This window comes from Anser cygnoides, chromosome 32, assembly GCF_040182565.1.
Source record: "Anser cygnoides isolate HZ-2024a breed goose chromosome 32, Taihu_goose_T2T_genome, whole genome shotgun sequence".
Classification (NCBI taxonomy): Eukaryota; Metazoa; Chordata; class Aves; order Anseriformes; family Anatidae; genus Anser; species Anser cygnoides.
The window spans coordinates 1,461,670-1,487,877 of record NC_089904.1 but is presented as its reverse complement, the minus strand read 5'-3'; the positions used below and the strand labels follow the sequence as shown (position 1 = coordinate 1,487,877).

General features: G+C 40.5%; 1 protein-coding gene across 3 annotated transcripts in view; it reads left to right on the top strand.

Moving 5' to 3' along the window:
* The window catches only part of DIP2B (disco interacting protein 2 homolog B), a 68,323-nt gene extending 42,918 nt beyond the window's left edge, over positions 1 to 25,405 (top strand). For 2 of the 3 annotated variants that reach the window (XM_066985703.1, XM_066985701.1), the window contains 31 exons: positions 532 to 729; positions 971 to 1,062; positions 1,549 to 1,659; positions 3,157 to 3,280; positions 3,798 to 3,907; positions 4,641 to 4,743; positions 5,266 to 5,330; positions 5,599 to 5,692; positions 6,236 to 6,355; positions 7,174 to 7,288; positions 7,925 to 8,064; positions 8,286 to 8,422; positions 8,647 to 8,727; positions 9,222 to 9,349; positions 10,155 to 10,269; positions 11,220 to 11,421; positions 12,028 to 12,137; positions 12,279 to 12,359; positions 12,916 to 13,039; positions 14,068 to 14,189; positions 14,771 to 14,882; positions 15,545 to 15,654; positions 16,314 to 16,444; positions 17,028 to 17,196; positions 18,253 to 18,423; positions 18,921 to 18,982; positions 19,111 to 19,168; positions 19,747 to 19,821; positions 20,422 to 20,599; positions 20,784 to 20,907; positions 21,424 to 25,405. In XM_066985703.1, the coding sequence (XP_066841804.1) occupies positions 532 to 729; positions 971 to 1,062; positions 1,549 to 1,659; positions 3,157 to 3,280; positions 3,798 to 3,907; positions 4,641 to 4,743; positions 5,266 to 5,330; positions 5,599 to 5,692; positions 6,236 to 6,355; positions 7,174 to 7,288; positions 7,925 to 8,064; positions 8,286 to 8,422; positions 8,647 to 8,727; positions 9,222 to 9,349; positions 10,155 to 10,269; positions 11,220 to 11,421; positions 12,028 to 12,137; positions 12,279 to 12,359; positions 12,916 to 13,039; positions 14,068 to 14,189; positions 14,771 to 14,882; positions 15,545 to 15,654; positions 16,314 to 16,444; positions 17,028 to 17,196; positions 18,253 to 18,423; positions 18,921 to 18,982; positions 19,111 to 19,168; positions 19,747 to 19,821; positions 20,422 to 20,599; positions 20,784 to 20,907; positions 21,424 to 21,676 (3,815 nt within the window). In that variant the 3' untranslated portion in view covers positions 21,677 to 25,405. The remainder of the gene's footprint in view (positions 1 to 531; positions 730 to 970; positions 1,063 to 1,548; positions 1,660 to 3,156; positions 3,281 to 3,797; positions 3,908 to 4,640; positions 4,744 to 5,265; positions 5,331 to 5,598; positions 5,693 to 6,235; positions 6,356 to 7,173; positions 7,289 to 7,924; positions 8,065 to 8,285; positions 8,423 to 8,646; positions 8,728 to 9,221; positions 9,350 to 10,154; positions 10,270 to 11,219; positions 11,422 to 12,027; positions 12,138 to 12,278; positions 12,360 to 12,915; positions 13,040 to 14,067; positions 14,190 to 14,770; positions 14,883 to 15,544; positions 15,655 to 16,313; positions 16,445 to 17,027; positions 17,197 to 18,252; positions 18,424 to 18,920; positions 18,983 to 19,110; positions 19,169 to 19,746; positions 19,822 to 20,421; positions 20,600 to 20,783; positions 20,908 to 21,423) is intronic. The other variant, XM_066985702.1, reaches the window with a different exon arrangement.
* The last annotated feature ends 803 nt before the right edge of the window (positions 25,406 to 26,208 follow it).

The following is a 26,208-nucleotide window of genomic DNA, read 5'->3' as shown; positions in this document are numbered from 1 at the left end:
TATGCCATTGTTTTTGAAGTTGACTCAGTTTGGTTCGCTGTTTGCTGCTATCAGTAGCATTCATTAATAGTCTGATTAAAAAAAAAAACAACGGTGTTTGAATACTGTACTGCCAAGCTTTGTGTGGCCTCCTCAACGTTAACTTCTTACGATTACAAAAATTTATTTACAGAGGTATTTAAACACGTTTTTAAAAACCCTTCATTTGCTTAGGCTTCTTTAATTAGATTTCCAAAACGGATTGTCTTCACTGATAATTTTATTACAGGCTGATTTTGTAAGATTGTTTTTCTTTTATCCAATTCCTCGCTATTGCATTTGAATACCTTTTCATAGCACCTTAGGAAAAAAACTAGGATGATGCTCGTAATGATGTTTTGTGCAGAGCTTCCTAGAAACCGAAATGTCATAGGAGTTGTTAAACCTAAAGGCTATAAGGAAAAGTGCTTGTTTTCAGTGTGCCTTGCCAGCTTAACTGCCTGGGAACGCACGGTCCGAGATGAGCTGGGAACACTGTTGAATTTTCTTCAGTTCCACAGCCTGACCCGAATCAGCCCAAGCCGGAGGGACGCCAGATGACACCTGTGAAGGGAGAACCACTGGGAGTTGTTTGTAACTGGCCTCCTGCCTTGGAAGCAGCACTGCAGCGCTGGGGAACCACACAGGCCAAGTGCCCCTGTCTGACAGCACTGGATGTTACAGGAAAACCAGTTTATACCCTCACGTACGGTGAGTTGGGCCCTGGCTTCCGCTGCTAAACTCTACTGGAAGAGCAGTAGCGGATAGGGCACAGGGTTGTTGGTCTTGGTGGGGTTGCAGACACCTTCCTGGCTTGTGAGAGCTTTGTAGACAAAGCAGCGTAACTGAAACAGAGGTGACTGTAGATGCTTAAAGCACTCAGGAATTGAAATATTCTCTCGTCTGCTGGGTTGATTTAGAGCTGTGCAAGTCTCTCTTCTTTGTGTTCTAGGCAAATTGTGGAGCAGAAGTCTCAAGCTGGCCTACACACTGCTTAATAAACTGGGGACCAAAAATGAACCCGTGTTAAAACCTGGAGATAGGGTAATGAGTTTGGGACTGTCTGGTTCTCCCTCTGAAACAAAGATGGTTTGGGGGGGGGCTGTAACTTACCACAGACACTAAAACCTTGTTCTTCTAATAACAAGGCTCTTATCCCAGGAACAGGCTATTTGGAAATGATACTTTTGTGACTTTTCAGTCCTCCTGGCTCCTCTCTAAGCAACTTCTTGGCTCTGGACCTTGAAACACATCTTAAGGAAGAACATTGCACCTGAGAGAAATACAGAATTTTAGATCTGTTTTGGCTGTACGTGCAAATCTATGTGTATGTGTGCACAGGGAATGCTGCTGTTACTGCATGAGGAATGAGTGCACATAACACATTCTGTGGAAGAGTGCTTGAAGAAGCCCTGTGAAAAATGCTATTAGAATGTGAAATAACAGTTTTCTGACTTCTAGTCACTATTGTTTTAACTTTCGCAAATTTTCCTTGTCTTTCAGCTAATGAAACGTTTTTGTGAATTGTAGGTAGCCCTTGTTTATCCCAACAATGACCCAGTCATGTTTATGGTGGCATTTTACGGCTGTCTCCTAGCAGAAGTCATACCAGTGCCTATAGAGGTACCTCTTACCAGAAAGGTAACGTTGATGGAACTTAGAGGAGTGATAGGCTGATGTGGGATGAAACCCAAGTCAGGCCATCAACCTCTGAAAGCGTTTCACAGCATCCAGCTACTGCCTGAGCAGTTCTGTATCAACGCAACGTGCGAGACCTTTGTGAACCTGGAATAGGAGTTTAAAAATGGAAAAACATATTGACCAGAGAGCTGTGCTGAGCAGCTGCAAATGGTCCATTTGCCTAAATGCTGTAGTTTTGACTACAGTAGTATTGACTATTATTATTGCAAATAATTTGTATGGTACAGATAATACTGCAAATCTGCCTTCTGCTTCATGTGAAGGGGGCTCATTTCCAACCATGCTTAGTGTCTGATTTTGCTGGAAGCTGAAGGTACTAAGTATTTCTGAAGACTTCCTGGCACCTTTTGTAAATTCTCAACAAATCATTTTCTTTACCCTTACCAGAATTTTTGCAATACTGCCTGCCATATTATTGCTGTGTCAAAAACTGTCTAAAGTTTTTTTTTTTGAAGTCTAAAGTTTTTCTAAACTAAAGAATTTCGTAAGAGTTAACAAAAGCAACAGGATAATGGCAAGCATATGGCAAGAGAGGTGGTAATGAAATGGTAAGCTAGTTTGGTAATACTATGGGAATCACAGAGCTTTGCTTTCATTTATCTTCAACATGACAATTGCTATAGCAACCAAATATAAAATTAAAGCTTTTCTTAGCATTTGTCCAATCAGGTTTCTTAGTGAGCTACCTCATTTCAGTGTTTTTATCATTGTGCAATAGAAATTAGTTACTGGGGAAACAGAAGCCTTGTTATTTCAGTGTAATTATACATTTTGATTTTTTTTTGGCCTCATGATTTCTCTTTAAAGCATCTGGCCTTCCGTTAATGAAAATAAATGGTGTACACTCAATGCCTATACGCTGGGCATGAGCACTCCTTTTCTGTGGATTTCCTATGCAATGCATCTTAGTTTTGCCAATGCTATATTTGTTTTGGGTATTTTTTGTGCAGTCTATCCCCAGTTACGTAATCTTTTCATTTCTGAACTTCAAAACAAATTGAAAAGAGCAGACTTGGTATGCAGAAGATTAAGTATCCCTTCTGCATTTCTGTGATGACTTACTGTTTTCCTGTGGACTTTTACTGGCTTATAGGTATGTCTCCGTTTTCACCCAGCATGACTTTGTGCTGGATATATCATCTTCCAAAATGTGCTATTACATAAACGTAGAAGTGGTTGCATTCCTCCCTGCCAGACAGTGGTTTTCAGAGTTTCAAACCATTTCCAGACATTGGATGTGGGAGGAAAAAGACAAACCAAAGGAAAGAGTGCTTGCGAGCATGGGTTGTTTCCGTCTCCTCTCAGTGTGATCCATAATGTTACCATCCAGTTACTAGAGCATTACCAAGCCTTGGAATTTGGTAAGGGGAAAGTTGACTTATAGTATCCTTAAACAGGAATGACTCTTCCCTCTCTTCTCCATGCCTCTTTTCTCAGGATGCTGGTGGTCAGCAGATTGGTTTTCTACTGGGAAGCTGTGGGATCGCTTTGGCCCTCACCACTGAAGTTTGTCTGAAAGGGCTTCCAAAAACACAAAATGGAGAAATTGTGCAGTTTAAAGGTTAGTTCGCTTATATGCTCACTTTTGATTGTACCAACTGAACTGTCTGAAAGTAGTTGTCACAAGTCTGAATGCATTTTGGAGAGGCAAAGTGAACAACTGTTCCGATAGCGTCGCTTACTGTTGTGGGCTTTATGCATATGGTATAGATTGATCTACGTATCTGGCAGAACTACTCTGTTGTTCTGGAAGTCGTGATGAATCCACCTCAGGAGCCAGGGTTGTCCTCAGATCCCTTCAGTGGCATTTGGCAGGTTCAGAAGCAGTTTTGTTAATGATACAGCAAGCTATATTTAGAAATACTGCAGGGATCTTTCCTGCGTAGAGGAAGTGCCTTGTTGCCCACTGAACTCCCTGATGAGAAATGCCTTCTGGCTAGCAGCTTGGGTTGGATTGCTATTGTGCTTGCATAACTGAAGTTGGATAAATGTTGGGGGGGCTTTTGTGTATTCTTGCAGAATATAAATCCGTCACTAAATAAACTGATATTAATGTTCCACTTCAATTTTGGCTCTAGGTTGGCCTAGACTCAAATGGGTTGTGACAGATTCAAAATACCTCTCCAAATCTCCTAAGGACTGGCAGCCCAACATCTCAGCTGCAGGAACTGAGCCAGCATATATTGAGGTAAGTAGTGAGTGGGGAATAGGAAGTAGTTCCTGTGAGCTGAATTTAGTGTTCTAATCATCAGAGAGCGAACACCATCACCTCAGTACCTTAAACTTCTCAGTTTTTAGCCACTGAAACAATTCCTTCACTGTGTACAACCTGCTGTGAAGCTTATTTTAGTTGTATTTTTGTGGCCTTTGAGCACTGCTTAAAATGAATAGGAGAACACTGCTCTTGTTCCAGAGAGCTAGTAGTGGAGACAACTGGGCTAGCTGAGATAGTGTATTTGATAACACAGATTTCTGCAACTGCTTAAGCCAACAGCACTTGGAATTTTCTGTCCTTCCTAGCAGAGCTTATTTTTGTTTGTACATCCCAATAAGGCAGCTTCTAGGAATTGCAGTGGTTTAAGTAGTAACAGTAATTAGGCTATTCTAAAATTACCAATTGGCTTTCCAATTTACTTACGGGAAGAGAAGGAGATGTTCTGAGAAGTAGTAATAACGAAATAAGCACAAATACATTAAATTACTATCTTCATCTCTGGGATTACTCTGAACACATTTGATACCTGAACGACTATCTTTTCCATAGTCAACCTTGCTGATACTTTTCTACAAGCAAGGACTTTTTTTGAGTCTCTCTCAGCAGCTTTAGAGGAACAAAATTTTGTTTAAGATGGACTCTGTATTTTAATTTTCTTCATATTTGGGATCCAGATTCACACCATGACTTTCTTTCTCTTCTGTAGTACAAGACTAGCAAAGAGGGCAGTGTTATGGGTGTTACAGTGTCTCGCATCGCAATGCTATCTCACTGTCAAGCTTTGTCTCAGGCTTGCAACTATTCTGAAGGTAGGTGATGTCACAAGCAACAAAGGAATGAAGAAAAAAAAGCTAACCTGTGTATCTATTGAGTGCAACTTTATTTTTAGAGCTGTATGTCATAGTACTTTAAAATGCAGAGTATGTCTTTTGAAAGCCATCACTTTGATTTCCACTGCTTCTGGGAGTCAGTGTTTGAATGATGTTCTCTACACTCTTCCCCTGCTACTGCTCACGCATAATGAGGTTAAGACCCTTTCTATTCTATTGATGTACATTACACGCTGGAATGTAAATTTCCTGCAACTTTCTGGGATGTGTTCCCTCTCTTCAACTGATGTTTGGTTGCCTTATTTTGCATAACAAGGAACTCTGACTAGCGAAATGTATAATCAGATGAACAAGGCTCTGTACTTGCTTGCTACTTGTGTACCTCTTGGAACAGATCTGACAATAAAATGACAGATACAAATGTGTACAGATTTGACCATAAATAATGGTCACAATCATCCAAGGACATTTTGCTTCAAAACTGCAATTTTATTTTTCCAGGTGAAACAATAGTGAATGTTTTGGATTTTAAGAAGGATGCAGGGTTGTGGCATGGCATTCTAACGGTGAGTTGAGCCCGTGAAGGCTTTCTGAAGCATTTCATAACTCTTCGTAATTGCAGCATGTTGAGGAGATGGTTTAAGGACCATTACCTACTAAGTCAGCCATACCAGAGAACTGTAGATCTGGTGGGAAGTGTAGAAGCATCCTCAGTAAATGTATGTGGATTTAAGGTGGGGGGAAGGGCTTTATGGGGGCTGAGGGTGACTCCTGCTTCTGCCTCTTAATACGTTTTGTTAGCCCTTTGCTAAAAATCCTTTTCCTGTTTTTCAGAATGTAATGAACAAATTGCATACTATCAGTGTGCCCTATTCTGTGATGAAAACCTGTCCACTGTCATGGGTGCAGAGGGTTCATACCCACAAAGGTAACTGTGCACGTTCCACAACTTAAGCTTGAAGATTTCAGGATAAACAAGTGAAGGGCATTAAAATCTAAAATGCTTTAGAGCCTATCCTCGTGCTCTTCAGTGACAAATGGGCCAAAGCACTAATTTATTTCTAAATATGCACAAAGTCCTAATGCCACACGAACATCAGCAAGCTGCAGAGAACTTGGAGACCTCACAACCTGTGTTCTTGAAGTCAGTGCCTTTTATGAGATCAAAAAAATAGCTGAGCACAGAAAGATCCCAAGTCCTTGGTGAGGACATTCAGATGATGGTAATAATTCATGTGTCTTGGAGGAGAGGCTACAATAGTTGTAGACCCTGGCTGAGGTGATGGGGAAAATGTCCTGCATACAACAGCAAATGCTGTTGTCTAGTAGGGTTTGCTGTTACTGCAGGCTCAAATGCGGCTTGCTTGCTTTAGAGTATTCTTATATGGAGTATGTGAGTGTATATTCACATAAAAATGACTCATGGAAAGCTTTTATTTGTTCTGATATCTATTTTTGTGTTGGATTGCAGCAAAAGTTGCTTTAGTCAAGTGTCGAGACTTGCACTGGGCCATGATGGCCCATCGAGACCAAAGAGATGTCAGTTTGAGTTCTCTACGGATGCTGATTGTAACTGATGGTGCAAATCCCTGTGAGTATGCACATTCTGCTGTTCCCACAAGAGAGGTTTCTCAGAGAGTTGTTACCATATGCTCAAATTGAACTCTTGTAGTTAATTCCAAGAAGATCAAAGTTAGGGCAGCTGCCTAGTAACACAGAACTGTGGATTGTGGTACTTGAGTGCCAGGGCAATGGGTTTTCTGTGCTTTCATCCTTTGAGTACGAGTTGTGAAAGGTACTGCAAAGGCAGAAGCAGGAGAGTTGAATGGGAAGAGCTCTTATGCGTAAAACAGAATTCTGCTAGACACAGTGAGATTGGTTTTAAATTGCTCGCTGGGGATAAGGTAAAGGCTTTTGAGAAGAAAATTGGAGGGGAAAAAATACCCTGAAAGATCTGTAGGGAATGCTGATAGCGAAGAGACATAAAGAACGTTCATCTAGATGGTACCAACTGGAAGGGATGTGTGGAATACCATTAGACCTGTTTTGATTATGCCCACTGCGTGGAAACAGACCCTACATATGTCTTGTTGCATATGAATTGTTGCAGGTTTGGAAAAGATTTTAATTTTGTTGTACCATGAGTGTGTAACAACTCCAACAACTCCAGAGCAAGCTGGAGGAGAAAAGCAGACTTGTTCAAGGAAGAGTATGCCTTTTCCCAAGTCACGTTCAGTAGGCACTCGTTTGTGGCTGATACCTTGGAAGATGCTACATGGAGTTTTTAGAAGGGATACGGTGTATATATATACTCTGCAAATATAATGGTCTTATTTCTAGGTTATTTTAGAGACAGATTTTAAAATTTAATTATGTAAAGTCGTAGTTGCATATTTTCTTTCTTTCCAGGGTCTGTTTCTTCATGTGATGCCTTCCTGAGCTTGTTTCAGAGCCATGGGCTTAAACCAGAGGCAATTTGTCCATGTGCCACATCTCCAGAAGCAATGACTATTGCAATACGGAGGTAATGGGCATAGAGCATTGCAGTCTGTTTGCTAGATTAAGTGATCCTGGCTAAGGTTTGTGCACACATCTGTTGGTCGTAGTTGACTTCAGCATGCAATAAGCTCCACTGACATTTACTGTGTGCGCTCAGGGTGTTCAAGTAGCTAGGCCGTTAAACATTTCTCCTAGCATGTAAGTGCTTTTTTCCCTCTAAGATGGACGATAGCTCAACTGCACTTTTAAGAAGTGTGCACTGCTTTTTTCTGCTCTTGGTTTACACAGCTAGTGTGGTATTTTTGAATCAGAGATTGAATTTAATGTCACTTCAGACTGTAATTTTCGTAGTTTTTCTGTATATTGCAGCCACCTCTAAATATATAGCACTAAAATCATCTGGCCTGGGAGCTGGTGTTTAACACAGGTTAAGCTAAAGACCTGGCAGAAGAGTTGTGATTCACATGCGCAAGAATAAGATTTCGTATTGATTGTTGTGGCTATTCTGGGGGCAATCTCTGCTGCCGTCTTACAGTTTTAAATCTGTTATGTAGAGAAAAGACACTGAAGTAGGCATTTTTCTGTGCTTTGATATCTTCATCAGAGTCTGATAATAGCTTGTATGTCTGATTTGGCATTTTGGTTTGTGTGTCCTTCAAAGGCCTGGGGTCCCTGGAGCACCTTTGCCTGGAAGAGCCATACTGTCCATGAATGGGCTGAGCTTTGGTGTGATTCGTGTCAACACTGAAGATAAAAACTCTGCTCTCACTGTTCAGGATGTTGGCCACGTGATGCCAGGAGGTAAGAATATGCAGGAGTCCCCTGTAAGATCTTTTTGCTAATGCTCTAGAGCACTGGAAGATTTTAGAAAAAGATGCAGTTGGTATTCTCTCCCATATTCAGCCTCAGCGCTGCAGGAGTCCCCATAGCATGTTGCATTTGTTGTGGTTAAATATGTTAATTCCTAGATAAGCCAAAAACCTTGGGGCCTTTTTTTCTAAACAATATATAATCTGTCCTAGGAATGATGTGCATAGTGAAACCTGATGGACCACCTCAGCTGTGTAAAACAGATGAGATTGGTGAAATCTGTGTTAGCTCCAGAGCAGGAGGAATGATGTATTTCGGGCTGGCAGGGCTGACAAAGAATACATTTGAGGTATGTATAGTAAAATGCATGTTTCTTTCCTGGTTTCCTGTGTAGAACTGGCGGTCTTGTATGATCTCTTGTTTTTGTAACTGAACTGTTAATGTTGTTTTTTAAAGAGAGCCCCTGAAAACCCTGTTACAGTTAGACGTTTTCAGTGCAGAATTGTTGAGGGGGATGTCTTTCTACCCTCAGGCAAATCCACTTTGCCTCCAATGTCCTCCCTTCTGTTGCAGGTTATCCCTGTGAACTCGGCTGGCTCTCCAGTGGGTGATGTGCCATTTGTCCGTTCCGGCTTGCTGGGCTTTGTTGGACCTGTACGTAACACAGCTTTTTAGCTTGCCCTGCTGTGTTTTATTTGTGCTAATAGCCTAGAACTGTTAAAAGACAATCATTTGGGTGCAGAAGTACGTGTACATGGTTGCTAGCTGTGTATGACAAGGCAGTTGAGAGAGAATGTGTTTGAGCCAGTAAGAACCCTTCCTTTCCGGGCACGTTGTCATTACAGTGCCTTATTGTATTGCTCCTTACATTTTTAGGTCGCTAGTTCTTTTAAAACCAAATGTAAGGATCTTTTGTATGGTGGTTCTGCTTCACGTGCTGGAATGTCTTGTCTCAGTGAGTTGCTTGAATGCTTCTCCTGGTTTAGTTATAAATGGTGTAATTGAAAGAGAAAATATTTTATATAAATTCTGTTGCCTATAATTTCAGTATCTAGATCCGAGTAATAGTTATAAAATATGCAAATCATCAAAGACATTTGAATACCTGCTTTATATACGTTACTGACTGATACCCTTTTATCTTTCAGGGCAGCTTGGTGTTTGTGGTTGGAAAAATGGATGGATTGCTGACGGTTAGTGGGCGCAGACACAACGCTGATGACATTGTCGCAACTGGATTGGCCGTAGAGTCGATAAAAACAGTTTACAGAGGAAGGTTAGCAAAATAAACCTTGCCTCTTCCCATAAGCTTCTGCATGTAATATAGTGAAATGTGATCTTTACTGTGATCTCCAGTTTCTCTTCAGTAACTGGTTTGTTTGCTTAGGTCAGTTGAATTCGTGTTTTTGGTTTAGACAAAAGTTGGCTTGATCCTGCCTAACACAGGTCTGTTTTCCCCAGTATTCTGTCTGGCTTTTCTTCAAGCCTGTGTAATTTAGGGGAAGGAATTGAGTAACAAGATAAGTCAGCCACAGAGACGCTGCAAAGTTTATTTCTCTGTCTCTGTAGAATTTAGTTTTAAGTCTCTGTAGTAGCTGGCTACTAGCTGATGCTCTGCAGCAAGGGTGAGTGTCATTAATTTTCAAAGGTCCTTAATTTTATTTACCAGTTGTGGGTATAACTTTCTAGATCATTGAGAAGATTTAGAGCTCATATCTCTAAGACTTGACAGAAGGTTTTAAGCCTCCTACATCACATAGAAAATGTTAAAGCTTTTTTTGCATTGGTGATTTACTACAGGGTTGGAACAGGAATGTAATAGCAGGATGAGAGGACAGGGGCCTTTGCTATGTAGGAATTTCATCAGGTGGAATTACTCCTTTATTCCACAAAGTATTTCCGTTTTGACTCAGTTTAACTGTCTTACGTTTTTTCTCTGTATTTGCCCCATGGTTGTGGTGTTTTTCTGTTGTTGGTTGGTTGTTTTTTTACGAGCTTTGTCTTTAATCTATTTCTCTGGTTGCCTATACCAAGGAGCAAATTTGACATTCCTGCCAATACGGCTCTCCCATTGTCCCTAGGATTGCTGTATTCTCAGTCTCTGTCTTCTATGATGAGAGGATTGTGGTGGTTGCAGAGCAGAGGCCAGATGCATCCGAAGAGGACAGTTTTCAGTGGATGAGTCGAGTGCTGCAGGTAAGCCCAGTTATACAGGTGGATGAGGTGAGTTTGTGCAGCGTGTGGGCAGATCAGAGGCCACCAGCATGCTACAGATGGAAAGAGCATAGGCTCATGATCCCTCTTGGCACAAGGTATTTTTACAAGGTTGCAGGCTGGGTACATCTGCTGTGTACAAGCTGTTCTGTTATGTCCTGAAGGTCCTGGGAAAGCGTCTGCAACACAGAATAGCGTAAGCTCTGACAAAGTGATTGGCATTATGCTAGCAAGGTGACTGTGTAGAGAAACATAATTGCCTCTCGACACTGCAAATCAGATCCAGTGCTCAAACGTAGGAATTCTGCTTCTAGAATTACATTGTGCTGGTGTTCAAAGTTATGCTTTAAAGTTGCCCTTATCTTTGAGATGTGTTTTCAGCAGGGAGATGGTGAGCAGAGAACGGTTAAAACAGCTGAACAAGCATAGTCCTAAGAAAGTAGAATAAGTTGCAAACGCTTACTTTGAGAGCTGCATTCATGTATGCTGTGAAGTATGCAAACTGGGGAGAGAAGTCAGGGAAGTACCTGGTGATGTGAATAATGTATTAGTTGCCTGAATGCTGAGGCGAGGCGGACAAAAAGGAACAGAGTGATGGCACAGAGGAGACAGATGGATAAAATCCTAAGATGAAAATCATATGATTCATCAAGCAACTGTGTATATTTTGAGAGTTTAGTCATGAAAGATTTAAAAATGGATTTCTTGTATACGGAATGGGTTATAAGGGAAGAGATGCTAACAAGCACCTAACTCTTACCATAGGGCTTGCTAGTGTTACACAGGGCAGATGGAATGACAGTGACTGTCTCGCTCCTTCAGTACTTTACAGTGTACGCATTTGTCTTGTGGTATGTCAGCGAAGCCAGTAACGCTAGACTGTTTCCAGTAATACCAACAATTCAAGTGATGACCATCTTTCCTTTCTCTAGGCGATTGACAGCATTCACCAAGTGGGTGTATATTGCCTTGCTCTTGTGCCAGCTAATACATTGCCAAAAACTCCATTGGGAGGGATCCATATCTCACAAACTAAACAGCACTTTCTGGAGGGCTCTCTGCATCCGTGCAACATCCTCATGTGCCCGCACACGTGTGTGACAAATTTGCCAAAACCCAGGCAGAAACAACCAGGTAACATTTTGTTTAACATTAGTAAACTGAAGTCCACCACCTCAGACCTAGTAGGCTGTTTTTGTGTTGTGATCTATGGCTAGGGCTGGCTTGATGCTTCTCTTAGTGTCAGTCAGGAATTGTGATTCCTGCCTCTGGGAACATTGGGGTTGTCTCTGCTGATGAAGAGGAGACTAGCAATGCCTTCTGAACTGTATTAGTGAGGTTTCATTACCTCTCTTCTCATCTGTGCCCAGGAGCAGTGAGAGCCTGCAGAAAATCTTTGTACCTTTTGCTCTTCAACAGATCGCAGTTCTAGGCCAGCTCCTTATCATTTGCATTAGAAGTCCTGAGTCTGGCAGTACATCCCAGACCTAGAGCCTCCTCTACAAAGCAGCACTTTTTCTTTTGTGTTAATTCCTTTTTTGGGGTCGAAGAAACTCAGTCTGCCTCATAACAGAGTGACTTACCTTTTGGTCATACATGAGTCACTGTGAGGCCTCCCATCCTGTCAGCTTTTGCTTGTTTTAAACATTACCCTGCTGCAGATAATTTGGAAAGGCACTGTTGATAGCATGTGGGTGTGTTCCTGTGTTCTGATTCTGTGTGGCTGTTCTTTACCAACAGGTGTTGGCCCTGCCTCCGTGATGGTGGGGAACCTGGTCGCTGGGAAGCGTATTGCTCAAGCCTCTGGGAGAGATCTTGGTCAGTTAGAAGACAATGATTTAGTTAAAAAGGTAAATCGGTATTTGTTGCAACTAAAGGATGGGAAAAAGAGTTTGCCCTACAGCTGACCACAAAGCAGCAATGTGAAGCAGACTTAAGTAGTGCCTGTGAAATAGAAGCACTGGTGTTTAATTACCACCTCTTTGTTTCAGCACCAGTTCCTGACAGAGGTATTACAGTGGAGAGCTCAAGCAACTCCTGACCACCCGCTCTTCCTTCTATTAAATGCCAAGGTACGGTCAATTTTTTTGAAGGTCCACAGCATGCTATTCAGCCCAAATTTGAGACTGTGTTTAAGATTTTTGCACACTAAGGTGTCCTCTACTTAGCCTCATCAGATATTGCCCTAGGATTTGTAACTTAAAATTTGCACCTTCGAACCTGTAGGCCATTGTCATCTTAATGACCATAATGGTTCAATGCTTCATTTTAAAACTGAACGTGTTTGTAGGTCTCACTGGTTCCTGTATGATTTAATGGTGTATCCCTGTTGAGTATATTCTGGCAAGGTTCTGGTGCAAGAAGACCTGAACTGACTCCCTGGAAGGTAGAATTTCCTAGAGCAGATCTAACTCTGTTTCTATCTTTTTGATATCGTAGTGGATAAAGAGCTCGATGAATGGCAGCAATGTATAGGTATCGATAACTAGTAGCTATAGACTGAGGGTAGTAAGCAAGGTTGTTGGGTTGTTCTTTTGTTTTTGTTTGTTTTCTTTCTTTGGTTCCAGCAACTGGTTTACTGCCACGTTGTGCCAGGCCTTGTTTAGAACATTTTTGTCTCCTTTCAAGGGAACCACTGTGTGCACAGCCACCTGCCTTCAGTTGCACAAAAAGGCTGAGAGAATTGCATCAGTTCTGTGTGACAAAGGACATCTCAATGCAGGAGACAATGTGGTGCTTCTTTATCCTCCTGGTAAGCAAGTTTTAATAAGAACTGCATCCCACTGTGGAAATGCAACGTGGTGTTTCTTTGAAATCTCACTGAGATCTGGAAATATCGGAGAGGTCGTTGAAGCAGCAATACCTTAGGGACTACATAACTTGCTGATCTAGTTTTGACTCCACAGAGAGCTGTCCTAATGTCTTTCAGTTGCAGTATCAGGACTCAAACTTCGATTCTCTAGAGTTTTGGAAGAGCCGATTTGTACCTTCTGACTCCTGGAGAGATGCTGTGAGCTCTAGGCATCTTGCTGTCTCCTGATGTTTAGAACAAAAGCTTTAAAAACTTTTGTGGTTCTCAAAGAACCTCTGGTATGATCTGCTCACTTCAAGGTCATTAGAAACACGTGACCACGCTGCGTGTGCTGGAGAAATGGATTAATTAGTCACCCTACCAGAGACTCCTCGGCTCCTGGACTGTTCAGGTCTCGTTTGCCTGAAGTCACGCCAGTCGGCAGCTCTTCATTCAGGGAAAGCATGTAGTTTGCTTCTGGTACAGAGTGGTGCCATCGCCTTCAGCCGTGTGGAAAATGGGCGCTTCCTCTGAGACTGTTAGGTGCCTCTTCCACAGCAGGAGGCTGGGAGCAGCGGGCAGTGCAGTCTGCTGTGGCCAGCAGCACACAGCTTTCTCACTTGGCGTGTGTAAGATGCTCACTGCTACCAAGAGGTGCTCTTTGGTGTGTGTACTTCCACTGCCAGAGAATTGTGTTTTGTCATGACTTTTGAGTCATTTAACAGCTGGGACATTCTTTTCTTGAAAGATGAATATTTTTTGCAGTCTTCTCTGCTTTCCCAGCCCCTTATCCCAAGCTTCTTAGCTTCCTTGTCACGCTGGCCTCAGTGTTTGGACTGCTTATGTTGCACTTCTGTGCCATGGGAGTGACTAGCCCGTGTTCCTTTTTCTAATGAAAATTTTAACTGATGCTCAGAGAACAAGTATTTGGGGAAAGGCTGGTGTCCATCCACCAGCGCTGTACGCTACAGCCTATCGTGTCCTTGCAGGCATTGAGCTCATCACCGCGTTCTATGGCTGTTTGTATGCTGGCTGCATCCCCGTGACTGTGAGACCACCTCATGCTCAGAGCCTCACTGCTACTCTGCCCACTGTGCGAATGATCGTGGAAGTGAGTAATGGGGCCATCGCTGGGAGCGGGGCTGGAGCTCTCTTGTTTCAGCCTCTCAAATCTGAATGGGTAACACAGCTGTCCAAACTCCCGTGCTGTTTAAGTGACAGCAGTGACTGAAGCACGTCTTATACCTGAGGGACAGTGATTTAATTCATAAGATGCAAGTGAAAACCGCCTCTCCTTTTTATGTGGCAACGTGAATTGCCTTGAAACAGTTGGTTTCTGAGGGATACTAACATGTGATGTTACCTCAAATTTCATATTGATGCTCATCCTGCTATTAGTTACTTTACAAGTTTGGTAACCAGAAAAGGATGTCTCTGCATTGTAACCATGGGGAGGAAGCTAGATTTAGGCTGTGTAATGTTTTACCTGGGCTAAAGGTCCTGCCATGCTTATTTGCATTTTAATCTGCATTTGGGGTTTTAGTGAAGGAAGTGTTGAAAATTAATGTAAGTCTGCTTGGGGAAACTAGCTACAGATGGTAAAATATATTCTCTGAATATCAAATCTTGCAATGACAGTGTCTGCGGGACGTGCTTTTTGTCTTGTTTTTTAGCAAATGTTTATCTTTTTAGGTCAGCAAAGCTGCCTGTATTCTCACAACGCAGACCTTAATGAGACTACTGAAATCCAGAGAGGCAGCTGCTGCTGTAGATGTGAAAACCTGGCCAACCATCATCGACACAGGTGTGGTCCGTGGACTTAAAAGACTTTTTCAAGTTCTGCGTAGGGAATACCAAAGCGAGACACTGCCCCCTCACTTTAGATGTTAACCAGATGGCTCATACAATTTTGTTTGAATACCTAGAAACTGTCCAAGATATAAGCCAGGTCTGACCTTGTTTGCTCATCTCTCTTCTGCATTTGTTGAGATGTAAATGGAACACAATTTTATTGAAAAATCACGTTGCAGACAACAGTAATTCCCTTATGACAGCTTCTCATGTCATGGTCAACTTACCTTGTCTCCTTGTCTGGCACTGGAGAGCGAGCAACTCAGATAACATAATAAGCAGGGTATGTTTTTGCATTAATTGTGTCTCTTATTATGTAGTCATGCTCCATCCTTTGGCCTTGGAGATTAAGAAAATAAAAGTAAAAACATGTATTTAACATTTTTGGTTTACACACAGAAGAGTTGGTTGGTCTCTTCTCCCTTTTTCTGAGAAGGAATAACTTTCTACATGAGAACTTTGGCAAAAGTCTTCTCGTATACTAGTCTGTCTCTTTTGGAAAGAGAATTAATTGAAAGCTTTGTGGTCCACCTCAGCCTATTTGAAAGTTGTTCTCCTTTCAAATACCAGTTGAGTATTTAAAAATTCAAATCTGTTTGTTCCTTTCTTGTACAGATGACTTGCCCAGGAAGCGGCTGTCTCAGATCTACAAACCACCTACGTCTGAAATGTTAGCATATCTAGATTTTAGTGTTTCCACAACAGGCATGCTTACAGGAGTAAAGGTACAGTAAAATGGTTTTAGAAGATGTTTTTTTTTGGAGTCCTGCCTTTGGCTGATAATCTGAACCACCTCTCCTGTATACCTCCACCAAAACTGGCTTTTGTAGATTAAATAAAGACCCTGCTTTTCTTCCAATAACCTATGGATTTGCTGCACAGAATGCAGTATGACTGCAGGCTGAAGAACTAGTTCTGCTGTGCAGGAAGACAGGTCTCTACAGGGAGCATCAGGAATTCTGCTACTGCCTCCCGCTGGAGAGTAGCCTGTTAGGAGAGCAGTGAGGGATGTGAGTAGCAGAGCAGTGAACTTTGGCTTTCCCGCTGCTGCACCAAAAGCAAAATAAGAATGCAGTTGATAGAGAAGATATGATGAAACTAAAACAAAAAGAAAGCCTTAGACTGGCATTAATGATCATCTCTATTTGGGGTCTGAGATACCTAAAGCTTTTAAGCAATAACTGTTGGTATCGCTGTTTCTGGTTTACTGTGGCTCAGAGGGTTTTGCAGTGCTCTGCATCTGCTATGGGAGGTAAGAAGAAATACAGTTATTAAGAAGTGCTATCAAGGCAAACCTCTCATGATTATTCTCTGCCTGTCTTGATGAAGTCCTGTTTTGATGTTCTGGAATTTCAGCACCGTTTCTCTGTCTTTGCTGTTGTAGATGTCCCATGCAGCAGTGAGCGGCCTTTGCAGGGCAATCAAGCTTCAGTGCGAGCTCTACTCCTCGCGGCAGATTGCAATTTGTCTCGACCCCTATTGTGGACTAGGTTTTGTGCTCTGGTGCCTTTGCAGGTATGACCTTTGAGTGGAAAAGGGTGAAGATTAACTCTTGGCTGGTTTTAAGTGGGAAATGACAGTCCCCGTCTCTAGCTGGTGTAATTACAGACAGATATGTTGACATTACCAGAATGACTAATTTACAGTAAGAGGAGAATTTCTCTGTGAGCTGACAATGATATGTTCCCTTTTCCTGCAGATTAGCAAGTTGTTATCCTATCTTGATTATGCATATTTGTGCTGCTGAATATTACTGGCTCCAGAATGTTTCTCTTGCCTTTCTTCCTTGATTATATGTTGCAGTAAGGGAATTTTCTTTCTGTAAACTGTGTGGTTGAGCCAGTTCTCTTCCTTCACTCTGACAGTGTGTGTGCACGCTTGTGTGTATAAATTGTTATTCTTGTAAAATAAGTTGTATTTATAATTCAGTGTTGCTACCGAATGTGGGCATTGTAGCTATTATCAATTTGCCTTTGATCAGGGACCAAAAGCAGGCTGTGGGACCTAGCAGGAATGTGAGATGAAAATACAGTAAATATTAATTTAAAGATAACTACATGCTGCACAAAAATATTCTCTTCTTTGATGTTCTTCACAGTGTGTATTCTGGACACCAGTCAATTTTAATTCCTCCTATGGAGCTGGAATCCAATCTTTTTCTCTGGTTATCTACTGTCAGCCAGTATAAAATAAGGGACACTTTCTGTTCCTATTCAGTCATGGAACTGTGCACAAAGGGACTTGGAAACCAAGTTGAAATGTTAAAGGTAAGAAATGCTTCCCGAATGTTATGTTACATAAAGTAATTAAACTGTTATTGTAAAGCAAAGCGATACAGTTGTTAAACACAACAGCACTGTGATGCACAAGTCCCCAGTCTACAGCTTGCTCAAAAAGCAAAAGCCGCAAAAGAAACGTTTGGAGCCTCAGGAAATTAAAAGGATTGAAATAGAGTAAGGTGTACGTATTGCAGTGTAGGTAGCACATTGCCAGCGAGTGTCAGAGACTGCTGGGCAAACCCTAAGGAGAGGATGCCAGCAGCAAAATGCTATGCAGAGGAATAGGTTATATAACAGTCTGCAGTGAAGGCTCAGACCGGCACATGATGTAAAGCACACACGTTAAATGCTTGGCTAAATAAAGGTGTTTTCTCTTGAGAGATGAGAGGAAGGAAAAAAAATAGCTATGTAAAAGGCTTGAGGTGGCTTTTTGCATGGGTTTACTGAAATAATTTGTGTACTCCGTTTACAAGGTTAAGGATTGGTCTTGTCCTGTTGGTTGCATAGAGTCCTGAAGGTGCTTACCCTGTGGAGTGTCACCAGGCAAACAGAATAATGCACAGGTCTGAAAAACTGGCTAGCGCTGTTCAGTGCACTCGTGATTGTGTCTAGAAGCAATAATGGATTCTGGTCTAAGATTTGTTGAAGACTCGCTGCAGCCTCAGTAAATGACTTTGCAGTCTCACTTGGTTTGGTTTCCATGTATATAAATAAGGAATAACAGATGTAATCTTATCTGAAAGGCACCGCAGAAGCACATGATGCTACACTATCTCTCAGAAGAAGGAGCAGTGTTGATGATGATTTTGTTGTAGCAGTATTTCTAGGCTCTAGTCAGACACATTTTATAACTACACACAGGAGCTGAAGAGAGGAAACGAACACGAGCAGAGTTTGCCTTGCATTTCTAGAGTGATTTCTTTGGGATCTAAAGGATAAAAAGCAAATACCACTTTTATGAGGGCTTAGGTCTCGGTGCAGTGTGGCAGAGGTAATTAACACATACAGTCCTGTGCGCTCATTTGTGTCTGCACTCTTTTCCAGTCACGAGGAATTAATCTGTCCTGTGTCCGGACGTGTGTGGTAGTTGCAGAAGAACGACCACGAGTTTCTCTCACTCATTCCTTCTCAAAACTCTTCAAAGACATTGGCCTGTCATCTCGTGCTGTAAGCACCACCTTTGGATCAAGAGTCAATGTTGCTATCTGTTTACAGGTAATGCAAGTGCTTTCTAGTGCATATATTGTCACTGGCATCAGATTTCCAGATTCCATTGTATTCTGAATGGGTAAACTTCCTAATCTGCACATGCTTCTGTGCTGTCTTAGTATAGCCCCATGTCTGCTTTGTAGAGAACAGCAAGCGCAAGATTTAAGTAGCTTTTGTTTTCAGCTGCATCAGAAATACTCAAAACTACTGAAACATGGCATTAGAGGACTGTTTATTTCCATGTAAACAGTAACTCTAGTTGCCCCAGAGCCCAGAGCTGAAAGTGCTTGGGCTGTTTTCCCCCTCAAGATGCATCTCATGCTGTTGTTACACTTAGTATAGAGAGAAATAGGCTGTGTTTACTGACATGTTTCCTTGAGTGCAACTGCAAAGGTAGGGAAAAGCGGATATGAATTCTGCTGTCAGTGTGAAGTTCCTGGAATGTTTGAGCTCAGGCAGAGGTTGCATAAAATATATATAATTTTTTAATGTTTACTCTTTAGGGAACCTCTGGGCCTGATCCCACCACAGTGTATGTAGATCTGAAATCCTTGAGACATGACAGGTACAGTAAGTTTAAGTAAACTTACCAATAACTCATCTATATAAAATGTTGTAATGGTACTTAGCTATCATGCCTCTCAGTAGATTTCAGCTCTTTTCTTTTCCTGACAATGTTTTCTCTGATTTCAGAGTACGTCTAGTGGAAAGGGGAGCTCCCCAAAGCCTGCTGCTTTCAGAATCTGGGAAGGTAACTTCATGTTTTTACCTACTGGCATGGCACAAAGCACCTGCTGACCATGCAGCACTTTTTATGCCCTTCATGATGATGTTGATGTGTAGCTAGGAAAGGTGGTCTTGTGCCATGGCATGAGAAGAGGTGGTTACATTGCTCTTCCGGGAGGTTATTTTGGCTTATAACGAGCATGAAATTATTTGGAGGATTGTTTGTTTACAGTAAATGAATCATATCAAAAGTGTCCACTGTATCCTTGAAATCAGGTTCCATTTGGGATTTACTGTAGCTCTTACTCCCTTCTTTAAATGAATTAGCAGAAGATGTTTGCAATAATTTTTAACACTGAAGTCTTCAAAATCAAGGTTTAGCAACATCTGCAGGCCTAGAATGCATTTCCTGTGTGGCTCTGCAGACGTGACATACTTCTGTTGTAGTACCTGGAGTGTACATGCCCTAGCGTGTTTTTACGTGTTTGTAATTTCCGTGGGTGAAATCATGCCTTTGTGGAGGTAAATGAACAGCCTTTGTATTGTAGTTATGTGTGAAGGTGATTCTAATACTGATTGCATATTCCTTTTTGTGACCTTTAGATTTTACCTGGAGTCAAAGTAGTCATTGTTAATCCTGAGACAAAAGGGCCTCTAGGAGATTCTCATCTTGGAGAGGTAAGCACAGATTTTACTTTTTGGATACCTTCTCCTGTTTGTTTCTTGATCTATATTCTCTCTCTTTAACTACGTAAGTTGCTGGTGAGTAGCAATACTTGTAGGCCTTTTTATGTTGAGTTATCGCTGGAGCATTCAGATTTAGGGGATGTTATTTTAGTGTTAAGTTTAAAGAAAAAGAAAACCTGCCAGAAATGAAGGCTTCTTCAATTCTAAATCTTACTGGCTTCCAAATAGATCTAAGTTACATTTTGCTTTCCTTATCTCGATCACACACCAGTATATTTAATCTGTGTTGACGGATTGCCATCAATTGTTGGACTCACATGTTATAAAAATCCAGTAATTTATAAAAATTACTCAGTCCTCAGCTTACAGTTATTAGGAGAGAGGATCTGCAAGGTGCATTTTTGATATCCTATAGGATGTTTGGGGGTTTGAGCTAAAAGCAAAATATTTTTGGACCTGGAAAATCTTAGATATCTTTATACCTAACTATAACCTCCTCATTACGGTTTATTATCTGCTTTAGTTAAATACTCAAAACATGCTCTGTTGTTGTAGTGTGTAGATCTGACAGTTTTTCCACTTCTAATACAGATTTGGGTAAATAGTCCACACACAGCCAGTGGTTACTATACCATCTATGACAATGAAACCCTTCAAGCTGATCATTTCAACACTCGTCTGAGCTTTGGTGATGCTGCTCAGACGCTTTGGGCTCGGACTGGATACCTTGGTTTTGTTCGTCGGACAGAGCTGACAGCTGCCAGTGGAGGTATGGCAGAAATCAGTCTTTGTCTTTCACGTGGAGAGTTTTCTTTCATGGAGTGCAACAAATGAGTCCTGATCCATGTGTTGGGGTACAGGAGACCCTCGGTTTTAACCAAATTCCATTTACTGGCTGCTGTTTTCTGTTTTCATAGTATGCATAGGTTTCATTTCCCATTTCTCCTCTCTAGAGCGCCATGATGCACTGTATGTTGTTGGAGCACTGGATGAAACTCTGGAACTGAGGGGATTGCGTTACCATCCAATTGATATTGAGACTTCAGTATCTCGAACGCACAGAAGCATTGCTGAATGGTAAAACAGCAGTGAAAAATGAATTCAGCCTAACCTAGATGGAATGTAGCAATGTTTATCCAAAGATGCAGGATTTAATGGGTGGAGTGGGGTGGCCAGAAGGCAAAGACAGACACTTACTTTGTGTTACTATCATCAAGTTGTGAGATCTTCATATCCATCTCTTTTCCCTTCCATAGATCAGAATAACATTGGGCTGACTCTGTGAATCTCTTCTCACAAGCCTTAATTCAAAATAGAAATTACTATTTCCTGCTTTGTGGTTTAAAGAACCATTCGTACGTGAGTTAGTGAAAGGCAGCGTTTAGTTCGTTTGTCAAACCTGGTAGTACTGAGATGTGCTTGAATTGATCTTTCATACATTGGGACTGGGTCTTGGAGTTAGGTTGTTTTGAAATACGATGTGAAGCAGGTGGTAAACTCCATCTAAGGATAAAAAAAATATATAAGCTTTGGATCTTTGTGAAAATAACTGGATTTTCTGGTTTTGTTCTTTTTTTTTCTTTCTAACTACAGTGCTGTGTTCACATGGACCAACTTGCTTGTGGTTGTTGTGGAGCTGTGTGGCTGTGAACAAGAAGCCCTGGATTTAGTCCCTCTAGTTACAAATGTGGTCCTGGAAGAACATTATCTAATTGTGGGAGTGGTGGTGGTAGTTGATCCTGGAGTTATTCCTATCAATTCCAGAGGAGAGAAACAACGAATGCATCTCCGTGACAGTTTTCTAGCGGATCAGTTAGACCCCATATATGTAGCTTATAACATGTAACGTGTATGGGGGAATTGATGCTCAGAAACTTTGCAGGACCACCAAACGACAAAGGGTGGCTATAGAAATGAAGCTGGTGAAAATTACTAATACTTGATATAAAGTTTGAGATTGCTGCCATATTCCCTTCATCTCATCCTGTGGTATTAAGATCACATTAACTACCAGTGGACAAAAGGAAATGTGGTAGACAATGGAAAACATTTGTAACAGTTTACTGAAATATTAGCTTTATTAGAAAATGCAAAGTTGACAAGCGTGTGAACTGCAAAATTCCTAAGGCCTTTACTGTAGTGTTACTTTTTTCATCCGTTGTACATATTTGTATTTTTATCTAATACTGTTTTAGGATTCTCTAAGGGGAGGGTTTATTTAGTTAAGATAATAAACTATTACGAGGAGGGTCATCAGAGTTCAGCAATTCCCTACTATATAAAATGTACTTTGCATCTGTACTGTAGCTATTCATTCCATGGGATCACACAACTTATTTAAAATTGTGCCATGACCAAATCAATAACTTACGGAATCTAAGAGTTACTTATTCATATAGATATTTCTTGAATTAAAAAAAAAGCCTATATTTTAAATATGTAAATATTATTATACATAATTCACTTAGATAGAAAATTAACTTGGATAATGATGACAGCTGAAGGTAGACGTTTTTAAGGACAGGTAACTTTTGTGGTCCTTAGCATAATTACATTTGGTTAGACAACTAATGTGAGATACACAAATCTTACACAAGTTTTCTTATTTCAGTATGTAGTCTTTTATTGCTGGCCAGAAGTGTGTCATAGCATGTAGAAACCTATGATTTGAAGGCACATCTCTGTAAGTGAGGCTGAAATATTTAAACAGTAACATGCAGTCTGGCAGAAATCGCAGTGCTAAGTCCAAAATGTTTAACTGAAATGATGCAAAGTTACAGCCTCTGCCTCCACCCTCTGAAACCTCGTGTTTAAAGGAAAAAAAAAAATCCTATAGGTCAACACACAGTTAAATTCACTGTCTGTGCAATTCAGTCATTATTCCATTCAATTCTCTCTAGGTATAGCAAGAAACATTGCAGATAGGCTTTACTGTAAACCGGGAGGCAACAACCCAGAGTTCTTCAAAACATTCCCTAGAAACAATTAGGAATTTCTGGGTTTTGGACTGAATGCAATTTTTCTTTTACAGGAGGAGGCACAAAAATGAAACACAGTAATTCTGGTAAATCATTGTTAAATAACTTCATGAAAATGAATATTCCAAACTTCAGAATACTTCGTTGGTTTTCAGATTAGTAACTGTAAAGAAGCAGAAGCCCTAGAGTAGTGGGAACAGGCTTTTGCTGTAAGTGATTGCACTCTGGGCTAATGCAGAGACAGTGTTTAAGTTTTGAATCAGAATTACCTTTCTTTCATGTAATCCTTAATAATCTTTTAAATTCCTATGGATGTTAAGAAAATATGACTTTGGAAGCAATGAGAGCTGATACCAGATAGCGCAGCAGGGTTTTTTTTGAGTCAAATATGGTATACAGTGTAAATAAACTTGTTATTAAAATGCTCCACATTACCTCATTCAAAATTTGTAGGCAGTTTTTAAAAGGTTTATAGTATGAACTCTGAAGATCCTGTGGCAGTTGTCAGAGCAGAACACAGTGTATCTGTAAGCAAATCCCAGTTTTGTACTTGAAAAATTCCTGATGCATTCTGTTAGCTCTGACTGAGGTCAGGAGTGTTAAAATTTAGATGGGAAGTTCTGAATATTTTTGAAAAATATGCAGTGGGGAAATAGATTTAGAAACTGCAAGTTATTATGGCAAGTCTCGAGTTCTTTACAAAGGCTTCACTTTACAGGTGCATATTTTTGAATGATTTCTTTTTCCCTATCTGCCACTGTGATTAAGACAACATCACAGATGAAATTGTCGTGGTATTGTGCTGCAGCATAGATGTGACAGGTTTTCTGTTATCGGTATCTAGTTTCTTATTATGTGTGTCCTAAACTACCTGCACATGAAGCTTTTTGTATATTTAGTTTTAATGAATTGGCCACGAAGTAAGGAAAGTGACAAGTGTAACTGTGATCAATACAGTTGGTACTGCAACTACTTATTTAGGGTGCAAAACGCACTGAAGTTGTTACTCATTTTCAGCCAGCAAAGTGGGAGAATCTCCTTGTTTTGTTATGCACCACTTTTTAATTTTTCTTGCACAGCAAAGTGACTTGCAGTACAGCCTTCACTTCGTTGTTGCACATTTCAGGAAAAAAAAAAAAGATGGCCTTGACTTTTCTTACTGAAATTAAAGCTTTATCTAAATTCTTTCAACAATTACCACATTTGTCCATCAAAAATGATTTTTTTTTTAATTCTAAGATTGTATTTTATTTTTAGTTGCAATTTTTTTCAGAAATAAAAAGTGGATGTATTAATTTGATCAGACTTCCAGTATGTGGCAGATTGACTTTCTGAAATGGAATTTTTAAACGGCACACTTGATTTCCTCCCATTTTTTATATGGCTAGGTATCTGCTAGTTTCTTACGCTTTGCGTTTTCATCTCACAAGTTTACTCATGCTGTTAATCTTTGCTTTGGTATATTACATTTCTCTGTTAGAGAACTAAATTTACAGTCCTGTCCTTAGAATGAGACAACATTCTACGTTTGATTGCCAGTAAGTGACACATAGAAGCTGGCCAGTTTTGATTTCATTGAATGCTTTTGTCTATGTTTGGCGCAGTGAAAAGCAGCGTATTGGAGAAGTAGTAATATGGAGCTGCGAATCTGGAAACCCTGATTTCTAACTCCAGCTCTGCTAATGACTTGCCACAAGGCCTTCAACAGGTCATTTCACTCCTTCAGTTTCTTCATCTGTAGATGAGGATATTATCTAATCCTTACAACATCCCTGTGAGGTAACTAACTGTACAGCACTAAGTGCTAAGTATTTTTCATTGCTAGCCTCTTTGAGGTCAGGGTCAGTTTGTTCTTCCAAACTGATAAATGATTATTTGGTTGTCTTGGAGGGCTGTCAAGAGATGTGACCATTTCACTTCAAAGTGCTTGCTTGGTGTCATTCCATATGAGAAAAAAATGAAATATTAACTTCACAAAATTGGCAGGGCGACTGAAGGTTCTGATGTTGCATGTTCAGGTTCAGACTTGGGCTCTTCTCCATAACCGCTGAACCAAGTGTTGAGTCCCAAGAAGCAGATTCTCCATGCCCGTTTGACTTTGCAGCTTATCTAGTTGCAGAGGACAAATTACTTCTTGTCGTTGTCCATCAGATTCCAAGCTAACAGCTGCAATGAAACTTAATCTAGGATTTTTTTTTTTTTACCACTTGGAACTAAAATATTTTGTATGTCTTACTGTTTATGAATATTCCCTAAGCAAAGTATGTGGGTACAGGTAATTTCAAGTCCTGTTTTGTTAACATTTGCACTGCATTTCTGATTTAAATAAATGTAATTAAGATGTGTCGTACTAACTGTCTTTAAGAGGTTGTAAAAACGATAAATTTTAGCCCTAAATGCAATTTTCTTTAATTTCTGTCAACCTATTTACCACTGTCAAATTCAGACTACAGCATTATGTAATTATGTATAAAGTTTTTATTTATTTAAAATTAGATTAGATATACATTTTTAAATTTAACATCTGGCTGGACAGTGTTCCATTAACGCATTGATTGTGTTTCCTTTGTCTTGTGTTAATAAATATTGATGCCTGATTGTTTGCTTAGTTCTTTATCTGCTGTTTCCCCGAAGGATTTTGTAAGAAGCAAAACATTGGTTAGTATTTATCCTGGTGAAAGGGAGAACTTGTAAGTATTTTTGCAAGTACGTCTCATCAAATGTATATAGAAATGTACGAGACCTGAGCCTGTGAAGAGCTGAGCTCCCTGCACTTCACTTCCATGGCAGGACATGGAGTTTTTTGTACCTGCAGCAGGAGGCTGTTACAGCTTTTGAAATCGGAGTTATAACTGAGATCACTCTTTGAGGAGGAACTAGATGCAATTTTGAGCATGGCCTACCTATATTTAATATTTTACTGTAGTATTAAATATTCCTTATTTAATTTCAGGTTAAGATTCAGGTTTGGTATGTTTCATTTTGAACTGGATTCAGTGAGAGATTTATAGTCTCTTAACCCTCTGCAAATCCCAACAAGATTTGAGGTTCTCTGTCCTCTGGAAGATGAAAGCAGTTGTGTAAGGCTTTGTATTGAGCTGATGAGACAAACTTTGGTGGCATTTGAGTTTTAACATTTGATAGTCTCTGCTGTCAAAAACTAACCGTGGAGTTTTTATGAAGACTTATTTTAAATACTCATAGATATTAAGATATAGTTTAGTACCAGAGAGGATGTAATCAAGATTATAATCTAACACCAGCTACTGCCTCTGTATGTACCTATTAATGGCTGTATGTTTTTGGGTAAGAATATACGTAAACACATTATTTACTACAAATGATGAGTGGCAATTTTACCATGGTTTCTTCTGAGCACATTTCACTTTCATTAAATTTT